This window comes from Atractosteus spatula, chromosome 2 (genome assembly GCF_055471065.1).
Source record: "Atractosteus spatula isolate fAtrSpa1 chromosome 2, fAtrSpa1.hap1, whole genome shotgun sequence".
NCBI classification, from domain to species: Eukaryota; Metazoa; Chordata; class Actinopteri; order Semionotiformes; family Lepisosteidae; genus Atractosteus; species Atractosteus spatula.
Genome location: NC_142707.1, coordinates 23,085,030 through 23,102,343, shown reverse-complemented (window position 1 = coordinate 23,102,343; position 17,314 = coordinate 23,085,030). Strand labels below are relative to the sequence as shown.

Sequence of the window (17,314 nt, the reverse complement as noted above, 5' to 3'; positions counted from 1 at the left end):
TCTGACCATTTTCCTGTGTGTGTGATACACTTGGTGCAATTTGCAGTTTTAAACAATAGTAATGCACATGTATCACAAACATTGCATGCCAGCACCCCCCATTGTCAAAGGATATAATGGTTTTGCATGGGTTTATCAAATAATATGAATAAGAACTTTTGTGGACTTTAATTTTACTAAACGTTTTTTATATTTGCTCTCAATTAGTTAACTGATTACCACATGCACTACATTTTCTCATTAGTTACAAATGTTTCTTTGTGAAATTCTGAGACCTAGGTGGCCTTTTACTTTTGAAAATATAAAGACCTGTTATATTTTTGTAAGGATTCTTAGTTTAGTTTCTTTGAAAAGTTCTTATTTGCATTATGACTGGTATAAGAATCCTTAATGTCAGCTGTTGCTATTCCTTTTACACTGGTCAATAAATAGTTGAAGTCTAAGCGGATTAAAAAGCATCACTCAGTCTAAAAGGCAAATTTTTCTCCTGCTGTAATAAGTAAAAATCAGACTAGGAAAAGCAACTCAAATACCACCTCACTAAAGAGCAGCAGTATTTGTGGAATGCATAGATGTTTATTAGGAAAAAGCATTGACAAGCAAATGAAACAAAGACCACTTTTTCAATGAATCTACAAAATAAAAATCCATCTGAAAACAAAACCTGTCATCCAAACCCATTTCTAAATAGTCCTTCTAACTTAAGCAAACACTTGCCAACCATAGAAAAAGTTAGATCAGATTTAAAAAGCATGCAATCTGCATTCTTGTCCACCTACAGAAGATCCAAAAACATCCTGATGTTAATTAGCCAGGCTAGTAAACAAGGGATGAAGAAACAGAAAAAAGCACGGGGGCTGTAGAACTGCTCACAATAAAAAAATTCCAGGACTGGCACGTTGAGTGCGAGGATATGAACAGATGCCTTTCTGCGCAGGGAAACAGTCACCTCCAGACAATGGCACTCCTTCCTTGCTCCTGCCTCTTCCAATCAGCAGGCTAGGAATGTCATCCCGCTTCTGCGGTAGACACTCTGTCAAAGAGAAGAGGTGGGAGGGGGAGAGAGGGAGGAAAATCTGCAATGAATTATCACTTCTGCTCCACAGAGGCAGGCCATTTTTCCGGTTTTGTAGACAACACTGGCTGGAATGTAATATTTTTGTTTAATCTGAACATTTCTGGTGGTAGAGTTATAAGCAACCACTTTGTCTATTAAAAACCTCTTCAATGTGGTTAACAAGTGGTTTGCATTACTATTTAAGGAAAACAGTAGACACTTGGATATATGGCGTTTCAATACTTTAATTAGCTGCATTGTTTATTTGAGGAAGAAGGAAGAGGGTGGGGGGTACTGCTATCTGCTAGAATCTGTACACTCAAGAGGTCACTTTTAATGGCCATTGCCTCTAAAGTAGTAATATCACTTTTCAAAGTTGCAAACCACTATTTCAAACAGGCCTGTTGAGCACATGCTATTCTATGGATTATTTTACAATCCAATAATAAATATAATAATAAAAGAAATAAATCACAGGTTCCCCAGCTTATAGTTTATGTACGGACTGTGACTTATCACGCATGATAAAATAGTTAATATATTAACTTAATGATAATAGCAAGAACAAAACAATAATTAAATCAAAGCTTTTCATCTTCTGTAAGATCATATTTTTTTTAAGTAGGTAGCTGTGTTAGCATTCATAGGCTGTAAAGGAACAAGTAAAGGTTTATTCCATGCTGAAAAGAGACACGAAGAAGGCTTCACAGCCAAAATACTGTGTTTCTTTTCCTCTCATACATTTTTCAGTCTATCTGCAGAAACCATTAATCTTAATACTGACAAGGAATAATAACTGACATGACACTGTAAGGATATGCACAATAAAAACTCAACATGTGAATAGTGAATATCAATAGTGAACACACATTCAAATAACAACATTTGATTCTTCCAAAAAACAAGGTATAGCTTTCTAATACAAAATTGATATTGTAAGTTCTCATCAGTACACAAACATGTCAATGAGCTTCTTTTTTTGGTTGGCAAATCCATAAACAGATGGACCTATTCAGATTCAAGCTAGATAGTAGGAACACAACTGTGAGACCCCTAATGAGTATTTCCATATAAAGTACATTTCCCATGGAACAGCCCTGAGGTTCAAACTCTCCTCTTTGAAGTTCCACAGCACCACCTGTAACTCTTAGTAGTATGTGTACATTCATAGATACTACCAAAAAACCCAAGACCACACAGTGATGAACTGCACTGAAATTAGCTCTTAAAGGTCTTTAGAGATTTTACTGAGAAGAAAGCAGTCTGTCTAAAATATAAACAGACATGACTGCTGTGCTACTTGGAAAGAAAATGCAATTTTTTCTGCTTGCATTGGCATATTTGTCATATTTGGGGCTGCGTCACAGCACTGCAATCATCAAGAAATGCATGTACCGTATGACTGCTGTCATCGATGTTTAAACCTTTAAGGCAGAAGAAACAAACATTTTTCACAACCCGACAGTGGCTTATTTTCTAAATTTTTTATAAATTCTATATGAATATGCAGTAATAAGTAACTACTGGCACTCGTTCACCAGAAAGAAGCTAGATCTTTTCCTCTATTGGCTCTTATAAATACTTTACTTTCTCTGGCCCTCATAGTTTTGGAGTATCTATGGTAATTTAGTAGTTATGATGTGAGAAATGATCTATTCTACACTATATCATTTAAAATAAAATACATTATAAGTTCAGTATGCAGTTTCTACACAAAACTCCATAAAAATATGAGGTTAAGCTAATAATTGTGAACTTAGTAACTCTATGAGAATCATCTCTGGGCCAGGCTCTGAAATTGTGACTTCAGCTCCAACAGCGTATAGCATGTATTGTTTTACACAGTGACAAAGTACAACAGGGGATTCCAGTCTGTTCAGTGTGATAGACTTCGAATGTGACTTTCATTTATTTCACTTATTTCCTAAGTGTTTTTTGTTGATGTTGTTTTTGTTCTTTTACTTCCTACTTAAAAAAAACATCTAAAACTGAACCAGATGTTCCATTGTTGGCTAATTTGCAATGTGAAATAATTTGTTTTGTTGCTTTTTTCATTTCTTTGTATTACCCCTCCCCCATCTCCAGATTCTCTAACATTGAAAATATAAATCTAGCTCAGAGACAAGACCCAGACAGTGGAAGGATTTATTTAAGAACAGAGAAAGAAACCCAGCCCTTTAAACAAGATACAGCCCTGGAACACTCACTGGCTGGGCAAGTCGGAAAAAGAAAGAGAGGGAGAGACAGGATATAACGTTGACTTTCATTCCATTCCAGCTAACCTGGAACCTATAAAATACAAAAGATTCCCTAATTTCAACCATCAAGACTTGTCTCCTTTTTCTTTACAGCTACTGTTTCTCACTCACATTATCTGAGATTTTTTTTAAAAAAAATCAATATTTATGCTGCATATGCACATCTTATTCTGAAAAATAAAAACAAAAAAATAATTTTTGAAAAAGGTTTAGAATAAATGCTTCCATGTGCGTTATTAATTTAATTCTATTATTTTTCATACGTACTGTACAGTATTTCCACTCCTCTAAAATTAATGGAAAACCATTGATATTTCTAATAGTCTGCAAAGAAAAAATAATACAAATATACCAAATGTCATTCTTGGATCTTAACATTTATTTTTTTTTCTCTAACTGAAGATATCATTAGGTGTTGCACATAACAGTTAACTTTATCTAAAGGCCTGCATTGTACTTTTTCACAGAGCTCATGGAAACCTCATGCTTGTATTAAAACTAATCGCTGAAGACATTTTAAATTGCTCTCTGTGGTCCTTGAGGGTAGAACTTCTGGTCAGTATGACAGTCATGTCCAGAATCATATAAAATGTTCTAAATGTTTTAGTTAGATACATGTGGTCAAAACTCTCCAATGGGTAAATGAGTGCTTATACGTATTACTTCTTTCCACCTAAATAATTCCTCAATCTACAGTAAGTATCCTTCCCTGAGGTTGTTAGGTTTTTGCTGCCTACTCCTACAATGACAGGGATCTCCTTTATACCTTCATTGAAACCATAATATGAATGATCGAGGTGGTCACACACAACAATACATGACCACCACTAGTATAGTACAGTATATGACCACATCTTATCTGATCTAATTTTCATTTCAGTCTGTGACTTAAACCATGCTCTTCTCTCTTCTTCTGTATACACATGGAAGAATACTATCACTTCAGTAATGTGATCTAATGATAATTAGTCATAATTGAATAAAAGAGAATTGTTAATGCGATTTGACTATATCGTACCTGTGTTGAAAATAATGTACAATTTAAAATCCATTATTAATTTTATTAAAAATAATTTAAAGAAAATGATTTTTTTAATACTTTTTTTCATAGAGGCCACCAAGCTGGGAAAAAATGCATCACAGGGTAGGTACAGTAAAATTAATTGTACTTAAAATAAACTATAGCTGTACTAAAGAAAGTGATAAATCAATTAGGTTAGCCTTGCATAATTTATTAAATCCAAATGTGAAAAATAAACTGTAGATGTTTGAACACATCTTCACTGTTTTTTCATGCATCTTAAACAGATCTGTGTGCTATAAATACCTAAATATACATTTAAGAACCAAGAAAAACAAGTCCTACTGGCCTCACCTGTAGAAAAAGTTTATTTATGATAATGCTGAGCATTCTGTCACCACATCAATTAGCTGAAAGTCAAATGTTTGGCGCCCAGTTGCATTAAAATGACAGGTAGTCAGAAAATTATCTGCTACTTCGCCAACAGTCAGATTTGCAGCAAGGAATTTAAATACTGGTAAACAAGGCTGCACGAATTTTAGGCTTTTTAGAAGGCAAACTACAGTAGATAACCAATAAATTAAAAATAAATGTTTGATAAAGGTGGTAAGACAAATGAAGAAAATATTACCCTTGGTGTTTCAAAACTACTGTAAGTTTAATTTTAGGAAGACCAGAAGCACCATTTATCTTCAATCTAACCCACTCAGGATTGAAAGGAAATCCACTTGAGCACACAACATAAACACTTTCGAAGAGCTGAGTAGTTTCCTATTAGATGCAAGACACAAACGAAAAGACAGACTCTTTAATTGGAAATGGGTTGCAGTCCAAATTTGCCTTGATAAGTTTATAATATGCGGATGTCAGAAGGGAAGTAATAGAGTAATATCTCAGGGAACAGTTCCTTCCTGCTCAGAATGTGTTTTAATTTAGACTCTAGTCACATTAACAGTTCTGGGACTGGAAAGGATTTAAAAGAAGCCTTTTTTCTTCACAGAATTAACTATTTATACTTTGAGACTGGAAAAGAAAAAAACAAAACAACAAATTATTCACATATGTTTCTCCCTTCCTCTAAGGAAGTGAAAAGTATCTACCAATACATTCTTCAAAAATACATCACACATCTGTTGATAAAGACAGTACTTTAAAGTGGTTGAATCTGAGGGAGTATTATAAGAATATTCACAAAACCATCCCTGGAGATACAGGGTCTCTGTAGTACATTGTTTTACTTTCACAATTACACAGAATTACAAAAGGGTTAAAAAGTCAAAATAGGAATCTACTTTTTTGTAGATTAAAGTAGTTAAAGCACAATTTGTAATACTTTAATTAAAATTGCAGCAATTTTTGTTTTGTGTCTTTCTCTACTTAATACATGGCTCTACTACAGTACTACAGTACTACTACAGTACGTAAGCCATAACACAAAGCACAATTTTCTGAACGTGTCCTTTTATTGTCAGGTTGATGACCGCATACTCTTCATAGTAGAGCTATAAGAGAAGGCCATTTGGCTTATAAAGTCGAATAAAAGTTGCTTTTTTATTTTTTTAAAAACAAAGACAATATACTATGTGGAAAACAAGCTGATGTTTGAAGTCAGTGTGAACACAGTGGAAGTTTTAAAAAAGGTCCAAATGTGACCAATGAAAGAAAAACTGCAGACACAGTACTTCACAACAGGTGTAGTAAAAGTGATGTATACCACTATATATTTTGGGAACCCTGCAATGCACCCTTAAAGTCTGCTGTTTTACAGGCATTCAGAGGAGGTCTTTGAATCTGAAGACTTGTCATAGACATGTCCTGGTTCTCGGACACTGGTCTCAACTGTGGGTGGCTCGTCTTTGCTGCCCACAGCTATGCCAAGTCTGTAGCTGCAGGTTGTGCTGGTGAAGTCCAAGAATAACCTGAAACACTCTGATACAGGGAGGCCTGGTTTTTTGGAAGGGTGGGATGTATTATATATCATAGCTAAAATACTGCCTGCTGACAGGACAAGAAGGAAGAGGCAGCGTGGTTACAGAACCTCACACAGAAAAGCACAAAGCATACAGCTGAAGTACATTCCTTCAGCCCAGTAAGTGACCTTTGCTGATTTTATTTGCCATATATTAAAAGCTCTGAAGACACTCAGCAGCTATGCAGAGGAGATATATCAAATCTGTAACTGGTCAATGTTACAGTCTACACACAGAAAAAGCAACGCTTAGGAATGTTATTACCAAGTCAAGTTTAATACACTCCAGTGGCTCATTGTTGCACATTTACACATGCTATTGGTTATCTAGTTGATATACTATAGACTGCGGAAATATTGCACTGACCCAGAACAAGCCACAAAGAACATGGTGAGGCAAAAACCTGTCTAACCATGACAATGATATTTTATTTTATATAGAGTGTATCATCCTACAGCTAGTCAATGTGTGATGGAAATGTGAATTTGTCAGTTTTCTTAGGACTTCCAGTATTCATTAAACTCAATAATACATATAGTAAGCTGAAAAGTTTAGTTTAAAGTAGAAGTTACTTACACTATGCATTTGAGTGTAATTACTATATACTTAAAATCTTAAACATAAGTGCACGTATTTAAATTCAGTAGTTCTTGTATTAAGAGAAAGCACTAAATTGAATAATTAGTTGTAAAATCTAAGAAAAACAGATGTTTTGCACTTTCTCAGGTGAAATGTATACATCTCTGAACTAAATTATATAGTAAAATGCATTTTTTACTGTTTTAAGCCATTGGCAGCACACCTCTTTAAATCACCCCTATTTGTCAATCATAAAACTCCTAAATCAATATATTCTGAGTGCTGGTTACGGATCTACAGGGATATTATATTGGTCTGTTCGTACCATTTTCGGTGTGGCATTTTCATAAAAAGGAAAAAAAATAGTTAAAAACCAAAACAAACAATGTTCATAATGACAGCTTAGGGAAATAATAGTCTATATCCTCAAATCTCTAGGGTGGAACAACATTGATCTCAAAGGAAAGTGGGACTTAGTTGAATTAGCTGCTTTATTAGTAAGAGAGGAAGTAAAAACTCCTCAAGTGGCTCCTTTTATTGTTATTATTATTATTTTTTAACTAGTGTCCCAGGCTGAGTGAAAAGAAAGTTGATCATGTCAGGAAGCCAGGAACCCTCTCCAGGCTTTGTCGAGCAAGGAAGGAAGAAAATTGTTTGCACTCGGCTGCTCCCTGCTTCTCCTTCTACAGCTCTGCCAAGTTAGCAGGAAGGGGAGAAAGATGAATAACTGAGAAAGAAAGATGTTTATCTTTGAACAGAACCATGATGTCCTCTGTTTAGCCATGGAAGCCAAGACATTTAGTGCATCTGAAAGACAGATAGTCTCTTCTCCTAGAGAGACGATACTCCAATTATGACACTCCTGCCAGAGGGAACTCACACATGCAAGCTATTATGTAAAATATCTTCTTTTTTTAACTCCTACTACAGTGAAGGCCATTAGACATGGTTTCTTCAGTGCAACAAGCCAAATGTGAAAATAAATAGTTTCAGGTATTTTTGTGCTCATGGTGACCACAGTTCCTTGGGTTGTGGGGTTGATCTTTTTTTATTTTTTAGCTCTTCTCAGATTTCAAAAGGCAGGATGCTTCCTTCTTTTTAAGTTCTTTTTTTTGCATTTGGAAATGACTATATAAATAGTTCACAAAAGGCACAAATTGAACAGTCCATTGATATTACATTGCACATTTCTTCTAAGAAAGCCACTCACCCCTGTAATCCAGCATACAGAATAAACATTAAAATCAGTTAAAAGATTAAGAATAAAACATGCGTGCTCTCACATTGTGTTACATACTGTACACTTAATTGCTGACTTATCAAGCTATTGATTAAAAAGTAAATTACCATTTTGGAGAAGAAAAGCAGCTTCAAACTGATATCCATGCCTTATTTTTCACAAGATGAAATTTGAAAATTTTTTACCCCACCTAGTCTACAGCAGTTGTGGTCAACCATGTGGGCCGAAAGCAGTGTAGACTGCTTGCCAGACGCAGTCCTAAGATTATCAGCCTTCTCTGATTTAGGGTTCTCTGATTGATACAGTATCTCCACTTTTCAGGTTCAGCCCAAGCACTTTCCACACATTGCCTACCTCTTCCTGTCAGTTCCCATCCTTTCCCCTGGCTCATTTTCACTTAATTTAAATGACAGGGATTTATTTAATCAGGGAGGTGAGCCATAATGACCCAGGGTTCCCATACAGCCCTCCTTATCAATATTAAGCTCTAACTATCTGACCAGGTAACTACTGTCCAAGTCAGCTTACAGCAAATAAGGGTTTTGGATAAAGTGGGATCCTGAATTACTTCCTTGAGTTTGCCAACTTGATAGAAAGATAAATAGACATTTTCTGGTGAACAGATAATTTATTTTCACCTCATATTATGAAATAAAGTTACATATTTCTATATTCTCCTCCAAAAACATATACCATATATATAATCAATTTCCACTATCAGATTCCTTGTAATAATAAAACAAATTGTCCATGAATAAAACCAAAGGTACAGCTGTTTCTTTAACTTTCTCCTTTTCCAGGTGCAAATGAAAAAAAAAAAGATTTCATTCAAAAAGGCAAGAGAACCAATGCTCATTCCTCCCAGGGTGTTGTCATTGGTCTTATGCCCTTGGTAACACATACTGTATTCCAAAAAACGTTTGTTGTGAAGAAACACCATTCTCTTTTGTTGATAGTCTTTCAGAGTGCGTCCATTACATCGCATATCTAAAATAAAGAAACTACTTACTGTATTTGATTAAAAAAAAGCTATTTTACGTAGATTAAGGGTTCCTGTTCCTGTTCCTTTTCCCCTTGTCTACCAGAACTGGAACCCTGTTTTGTTTTACTTACTCTTTGCTGGTAGGTGACGACCTGCCTCTGACCTCTGGCTCTTCCTCCTCCTCTCTATGTTTCACAAAAAACAGCCCCGGGTAGACTGCTCCCTAATCTGAACTTGTTGATATCTAATAGTTCATATAAAAAAAAGATGACCAAATTCCTTATTATTCAATTTGGGTTAAGAAGAAATCCCTCACCAGGTTTGCTTGAGAAACATTAAAACCTTCCAGTTTAACACCTTTTTATTGCCATTTTTTATTTTAGTGGTTATTGCCACAAAGTTACCATATGTAAATGTGCCACAAACATAATGATTCACACCAAAATCAATATTATACTGTACAACCTTGACAGCAACTCCAGCTTGCCATTACGGTTTGAATATTTTGCAGTCTGACTTCTTTAGATGAGAATCCAACTTCCTGTGATAGTCTTTGCTTTAGACAGACTCTTTTCAAGTTGGGACCATTGTATTGGGATAATATCCAGTCTTCCAACTGTTTTGATACAGCATACTGTATACCAACTTACATTAGATTTGAATTATTTTGCATATTGTTCTTTGACATTTGAAGTTATCTTTGTTATTTATGACTATTTTTTATTTTACTCTTCTGGAACAGACAGAGTTTAAATTGTTCTAATACTGTAAGTATGTTAATTGCCTGGATTTTGACAGATGTGGCCATAATATAGTAGTCTTACCCAAAAAAAGTGTGATGTTCCTAGATTAGGTAAAAAAAACAATATGTTAATATTACCTCTTCTACTAACAATAAAAAAAAGTTATTTGATTTTATCATACCACATATTTTTACAATTCTGGGCATGAGGGATGACAGAGAAGAGAGGGTTGCTTTTTAGAAAACATGTTAAGTGGGTAAAAAATTGCTTTTATTTCAAAGTTTTGACCACATTTTCTTTACTTTGTTGTCCAGACTCTTTGTTTAATTATTGGTGCCAATATGAATGCTGGACCTAACCCAACTCTTGACAGACTATGTGCAGCAGGGCCCCTCTCAGAATGCTACATATGCAGCTCAGTGCAGATTTATGTCCAAGTTTGTGCAAATTGATGTTTAGTGAGTGTTTAACCTGTCAACCGGATTTTATGTTCTTTCCTGACAGACTGAAGTCCTGGTTCTGCAAGTGCCACTGTTGGGTTAAATCAATAGAGGGTGGCATAAGGACTCTCCAGAGAAAAACAAAATGAGTGCATTAGCACGAATTGATAAGATGAATCAAATGGTTTGCATAAGAAGAGGTTTTCTAGTTTTGAGAATAAGAATAGACTGGTAACGTCTTGTGGCAAGACAAGCTTGAGGAGTAAAAGTCTATTCTAGTGGTGAGACAAAGCTAAGTTAGGATACTTTTAGTGCACAGAAGAGGGTGACTGATTAGGCTCATTGCCTATGTGTTGGACCAGGCTTACATAAAAGAGTTACAGCTAAGGTTTAGCTGAAACTAGTTAGCCCACTTTCCAGTCCTTTAACCTTGGTTCCCCGAAAGAGACGAACAGCCAACAAACAGTGGGATATCACTGTCCCATGAGCAGTTGACTGAACATCAATGCTCCCAATAGTTCAATTTCTCTCATTAGGCTACACCTTGAGACAGGAGAAGAGTAGCAGCCAAACTTACTAAGTTGCTTGGCAGGCTTGTCAATGTTTCTTCATCAGTGAAAAAGTAAGTGTAAGGAGTGGAATGCCCTTACATTCCCTCAGGAAAGAGGCAGAAGTTAGGGTGTCCCTCTCCTGACTGGCTTATTGGCGCCATTGGTATCAAAGCTCAGTCATTCATCTTTGGGGTGGTAATATCCCATTAGTTGGCGGCTACTATTAGAAATGGAAGAGAACACAGGTCACTGAAATCTGGCAAGCAATAAAGACAGAAGATAAGGTGCTCCTGTTTGCACATTAAATATTGAAATCTACTTTCATTTTAAGTAATAAATACTAGATGATTGCATATGTCCAAAGCAAACACAGCTACATAAAGATTAAAGTTAAACTCATGCTGATCACATAGATTATGAATACAGCAATACTTTACACTGATGTAAAAATAAATTCAATTACCCAGAATGCTGTTATTATATATCAAGCAATTCAAATAGCTACTTTGAGAGTTTCTTTGTCCCTCTTTCCTTTTCTTTATCTTGCCATGTAGTGCAAAGAACACGGAATCTGACAAAAATAGTCTTAAATGTTTTAAAATACAGGAGAATATCTGCCTCTTAGCACCTTCAATTTATGTAAAATTGATTATTTTTGCAGCCATAATTCAAACAAAAGTGACATTTTTGCATGCCATCACTTCAATTTGATACTTATTTTGGCATTTCATTGCAGATTCCAACTCCAGCTCAGTAGAAAGTTGAAAGCAGGTCACAAAGTACAGTAGAACCAATAATAAACTACAATGTGGGCACACCTGAAGATAACATAACTATTGAATATGCTTGAAAGCAAAAGTTGAAAAGTCACCAGACATGACTGAAAGAACAGTTTTAGAGTTGGGACCTTGATACTATAAGCTTGGTTTAAGGGTCACAATTTAGTACCCGCTTCATCAACACTGAGAAAAGAAGTGCCAGAGAGTAAATAGGGCTTAGCAGTATAAGCTTCAAAATACATAAATTAAAAATTACGCTTCTGTGCAAAATTTTTCTTGTCAAAATTAATGGTGAAACCCATGATGAGCTAATTAGCTCCACAGCTTCCACTTTTCTGGAATTGCCCGTCAGTCTCAAAGGCAAATTGAAACAGTGCGTTAATGTATAAAGAAACAGATTAGAAATGGAAATATGGCATACATGTACAAAGACATAAGTCTGTCTAAAAAAAAAAAACTTGAAAGAGAATAAAACACCCTGGAAATATTTTAGTAACTTGTCCAGAGACAAAATAGAGACAGGATTGTGGAAATTGGCTTGGAGGATCACTTCCACAGCCATATTGAAATGCTGAAATAAACATGGCTGTACCCTTTACATATTCATGACCAGACTTCAGGATTTGTTTCAAATGTAACTGGATGTACCATGGCAAAACATCTGCGTGTAGGAGTCACACTACTCAAAACAGCGCAATTATACCTTAAGTACTGACATCTACAGTAGAATTGATATAATCTATAAAATCTATATTATCTATAAAAAAAGAATTCATGCATTTCATTTAGCACTTAAACAAGAATGAGTTATCTTTGATATACTGTAAGAGTTACATTAACATAATGGAATAATAAATGCTATTTGGTATATTTAATGTACTCCAATGTATTGATCATTTTAGTGTTATAGTTCTATTTGTATGTTTTTAAAATAACTGCTACATAAAAAACAGATGCTTAGATGAACATTTTTTAAAGTGAGTTTGGAATAATCAATTTATTAATAAATAAGAATGTCACATTCTGGATAGTTACAACTCTTGCTCGTCAAAATGGAAAGTTTGTGAAGATTTATAGTTACAGTATGTCTTAGCCTGGCCCTTCACTAGCTGCTGAGTATAATTCTTCTAAATACCGCCACATTACACTAATCAGAAGGAATACAAGAACTTCTGTTAATGCCAGTTTTACCCCAGTTATGTATCATACAGGCTATGCTGTTCTCCACTGGGTAGGATAAAGTAAATTGGACCACTTTCTATTGTTTTGTTCCCTAAAATTGAATAGTTTTCGAAATAATATTGTCAAGGGTTTCAAAATTGATCTACATTAAGTTAAGTTGAATATGAGTAGGTTATTTGGTTAAATCCTCTGTCCAGACAGAGAGATGATGCCGATAGAACGGAATGTGCCATATAACAGCAATGGCCTATAGTTTTAAGGGGCTGAGTTTCATAGATGACCCTTGACTTGTTGCACTATAGAAAGTGCACATCTGCACAAAAGTGCACAGCTGGTGCAGCTGTGTCTGTCCTCAACCTGGCACACAAGCTGCTATTTTGCAGTAGCAAAAACAAGACATCACATTTATGTTCTTTCCATTCGCCTCATACATTATGTTGAAACAGTGATCACTTGGGACAAAGAATAATTCCCCCCTCTTCTTTTTTAAAATGTAGAATTCCAAAACGAAGTACAAAAAGCTCTGCTAAGATGTTGAATGGTGTATGGAAAAAAGGCTCAGAGATAATGCTGCAATCACACAGGCCCCCAGCAAAGCCAAGGAAGTCGCTGATGTGTCAGAGTAAGAAAATCCTTGTCAACTTTAAACCAGTCTAACCCTAGCAGCGCACAGCTAACTGCGGGGTTGTGCTGCCCCTTGGGAAATATCAGATACCAACGGATAATGACAGAGCTCAGATAAAACCAGTAATCTCCACAGCTAAGGGCCCAACCTGCCCTAATTCTGAACACAGGCCTTTTTTCAGTTAACCCATTAGGAAGCTACTGAAGGGTAATAAGATGGGGCATAAAAAGGAAGAATACCTGATGACTGCACCTTTCTAATGTCAGAAAAAAAAATACTGTACATAACTCAGAAAATTTTGAAACAATCTTATGGAAGTATCAGTAATATATAATGCAACTACAGGAGTAAACCATTATGAAAATAAAAAACTGATTCTATTAAATGAATAACTGTACATCTTTACATCAATGCTGCATTTAAAAAAAACACACAAAATGTAAATGATTCTGATCGTTTCAGAGGTCACAATGATTACTAGAACCTCTTTTTAAAGTGTTCAAACTCAGAACCCCCCCCTAAAAAACTGAACAGCTTTACTTCCAGGTCTGTGTGGAATTCCATGCAATGCTCTTTAAAAAAAAGTTCACACTTTATTAATTCATGAGATGTGCTTGTAATGATATACGTAAGGCTCAGCTAAAATAGATAATAATACTTTTGCCCAGAAGCAGTAAAATGTGCTGTAATTACACTAGAAAAAACAGTCTCTTAGCAGAAGGTTTGTCTAAAAATAATACTACTACCTTTATCTTCTATCCATTTTATTGAACCCAGACCAAGGAATGAAACACTCATGAATCACCTTGATTCTAGCACATGAAATTACAGCTTCATAAACCTAACATCACGAATTGTGCAGATTAAAACCTATGATATGAGCTCTTTCAGATTATGACAACTAAACCAAATCAGCTGTGTTTTCTTACTGCTGAGTTATTTAAGAAAGAAAAAAGCACTCGTTTAGATACAAAAGAGGATTTATATACATACAAACTCCCATGCACACAGTCACCAACCCACATGCATGCAAACAGAAATACATGAACACAAACATTGCGTTATGTGCAATGATTTGAACAGAAAGCAATGACAAACAGGTGTGGCAGTGCCTCGAGGAACCACAGCTGCAACGTCTCGCTCATATTAGTTTGTCTACTGGAACTTCTGCTCTTTTTTATTGAAAACGGCGCAGAGTGCACATCTCAATATGTATATATAAATATGAATTATAATTGTTTTAATAAACATGATAAGACAAATTTACATTAAAAGGACAAAAAGTTTGACTTCGCCTATCCTTAGACTTTCATCTCTACCTAAACACATTACAGTTGAACCTGAATTGATTTCCCAGATTCTGATAGACTCCATTCCATGTTTAACATAGTATTAATGATAAATCAAACCATACATTCCCAATAAACTATGCCAAACACAAAGAAATTAAGTTTAAACTCAATGTGGTGCACTAGTTCTGATTCATCTGCCAGCAGAAAAATGTATTCAGATGCCTCTGATACGGTGTTGATTCAATGCATTTCCTATCCTTTGAAAATACATATTTTTCTTTACAATTTGTAAATGGTAGGAACAGGAAAATGTGTCATTTTTTCTCAGAATTTTCTTGATTCTAAGAAATGTTGTATAAATGTACACAAAAGTAAATGTTTACTGAAGACCATTAGCAGTTTGTCTGGAGATTTGTCAAGCTCTTCCTGTACAAACAATTTGAACTGCCTGCTGTCATCAAGGAAATTTTGCTCTATGCCGTTGGGGTAAACCGAGTAAAGTTCAGCAGCAAGCATGTGATTGTCAAAAATGAAGCAGGGGGTTTCAAACAGCACACCAAAGCTAATGTTCAGCAACCCGTCAGCAGAGAAAAAAAGATAATGACTTTGAAATTCCAACAATAAAAGTCTCAATGGGAAATTCTGAATAATGAATAACTGCATTAATTGCAGAATTCTGCCCAAATTTGGTAATTTGGTTCAAATAGAGCCTCCTACTGCTTAAATGTACAGTATTTTTCAGGTACAAGTACTTTAAGTACAAATTAATTTTTATATTTTAGGGCATTTTATACAGGCAGTATGGTGGCACAGTGGTTAGCATCATTGCTTTGCAGCACCGGGGCCCTGGGTTCAATTCTGGACCTGGGGTACTAACTGTGTGGAGTTTGTATGTTCTACCCGAGTTCAAGTGGATTTCCTTTGAGTTCTCCTGTTTCCTCCCACATTAGGTAAATTGTTTTCTGGAATACTTGGCCCTGGTGAGTGTGTGTGCCCTGCAACGGTCTAGCTCCCATTCAGGGTGTATCCTGTCTTGTGCCCATGGCTTGCCGAGATAGGCTCTGGCTCCCCCACAACCCTGAATTGGCTGAAGCAGCTAGAAATTGGATGTATGGATGTTTTTTCATGTGTTTTTAGTTTCATCTTCAAAATTCTGAAACTGTTCTCATTAGGAAGGCAAAAGGCATAATTGTAGTATCTTAGATGCTTTGTGTTCATATTGATGTTGCTCTTCTGTAATTCTGTGACTGAAGGCTGATCATTAACAGCTGAAGAACATCCATCCATCCATTAAAAAAGAATGCTTACTCTTGGTTAGAGTTGAGGCAACCTGGATTCTATTCCAGAAGCACAGGTATTAAGGAGGGACTACACCCTCGATGGGTCACCTGTTCATCACATGGAGTGTGTGTGTGACATATACAGAAAATTTAGACTCACCAATTAGCCTAACTGGTTTTGGTGTGTAAACTGGAGTACACAATGAAAAACCTTGACAATACTGGGGAGAGCATGTAAACACATGGAAAAGTGTCACAAAAAAGCACAATAATTTGGCTGTGTCCAAATTTTTCATTTCACTCTGGAGGGAAGCCATATCCATACAGGTGTCATATGACTGGTCTGTACTGTGTATGTCGGTTCACATACAGTGCTTCATGAAACTTTTTAAATGTTTTTTAAAACAGCTAAATATAGAAACCACGTGTATTTTATACAGTGTAGATATCAATGACTGAGTTGTAATACAACACTCTGCGTGATCCCCACCCTTCACAGGAGCTCTGTATCAGACAAGTGAGTTATGGAAGAGGTACAGTATCATGTGTATACACTTACAGAATACAGAAAAGAGCAGGCTACCTTGGAAAAAAACAAAATTGTGTATTAGGTTCTGGATTAGTACAAGAGTAATTGGTCCATGTGTTTATCCAGCACTGGAGGTTAACACCAATATAAACATTCAGGACGAGCTGAAAATCAGCAGGCATGCAAAGTCTCCACATACCATGAAAAAGACAATTAGACTTCATGTCAGCTGAGGAGAAAAACAATTTGGTAGCAAAGCCTAACAGCTCAGTATGAGCAAACAGAGACAACGGTTAGAAAAAAGACGACCAACATTTTTTTTTTGCCCAGTACATAAAAAAATATAAAAATATAAAAATAGGAGGAGAGAAATGAACAGACAATTTATGAAGGATGGTGAGAGGATTACTTTGAATGCAATCAGACAAGATACCATTTACTGTACAACTTTTCTCACTGCTCATATCCTGAATTCAAAAGCTGTCAGTGGATTCTTCTGAGCCACAGCTGTGGAAGAACTGGAAAGCTTCAAGATTTACAGTGATACAGCACCTCTGAGATTTCTGGGCAAAGAATTAAGAGGTTCTTCTCTTCAGACATACAGGTTCCATCAGGAGCACAGCAAGATCCATTTAGGCTAAACACAGAACAGCTTCCACCAATTCGCTGATTTAATTGGCTGTACACCAACTCCAGGTGTAGAAGGACTGGGTAGATGCCATGAGGGAATACTAACAGTAAATCAAACAGGTAAGGGATATCGGCAGCAATCAGTTCAGCAATATG

At 35.8% G+C, this 17,314-nt stretch overlaps 1 protein-coding gene across 5 annotated transcripts in view; it reads right to left on the bottom strand.

Moving 5' to 3' along the window:
* Window positions 1–556: 556 nt before the first annotated feature.
* The window catches only part of supt3h (SPT3 homolog, SAGA and STAGA complex component), a 234,686-nt gene continuing 217,928 nt past the window's right edge, over window positions 557–17,314 (bottom strand). For all 5 annotated transcript variants that reach the window (XM_088935110.1, XM_088935085.1, XM_088935102.1 and 2 more), the window contains one exon: window positions 557–1,033. In XM_088935110.1, the coding sequence (XP_088791236.1) occupies window positions 992–1,033 (42 nt within the window). In that variant the 3' untranslated portion in view covers window positions 557–991. The remainder of the gene's footprint in view (window positions 1,034–17,314) is intronic.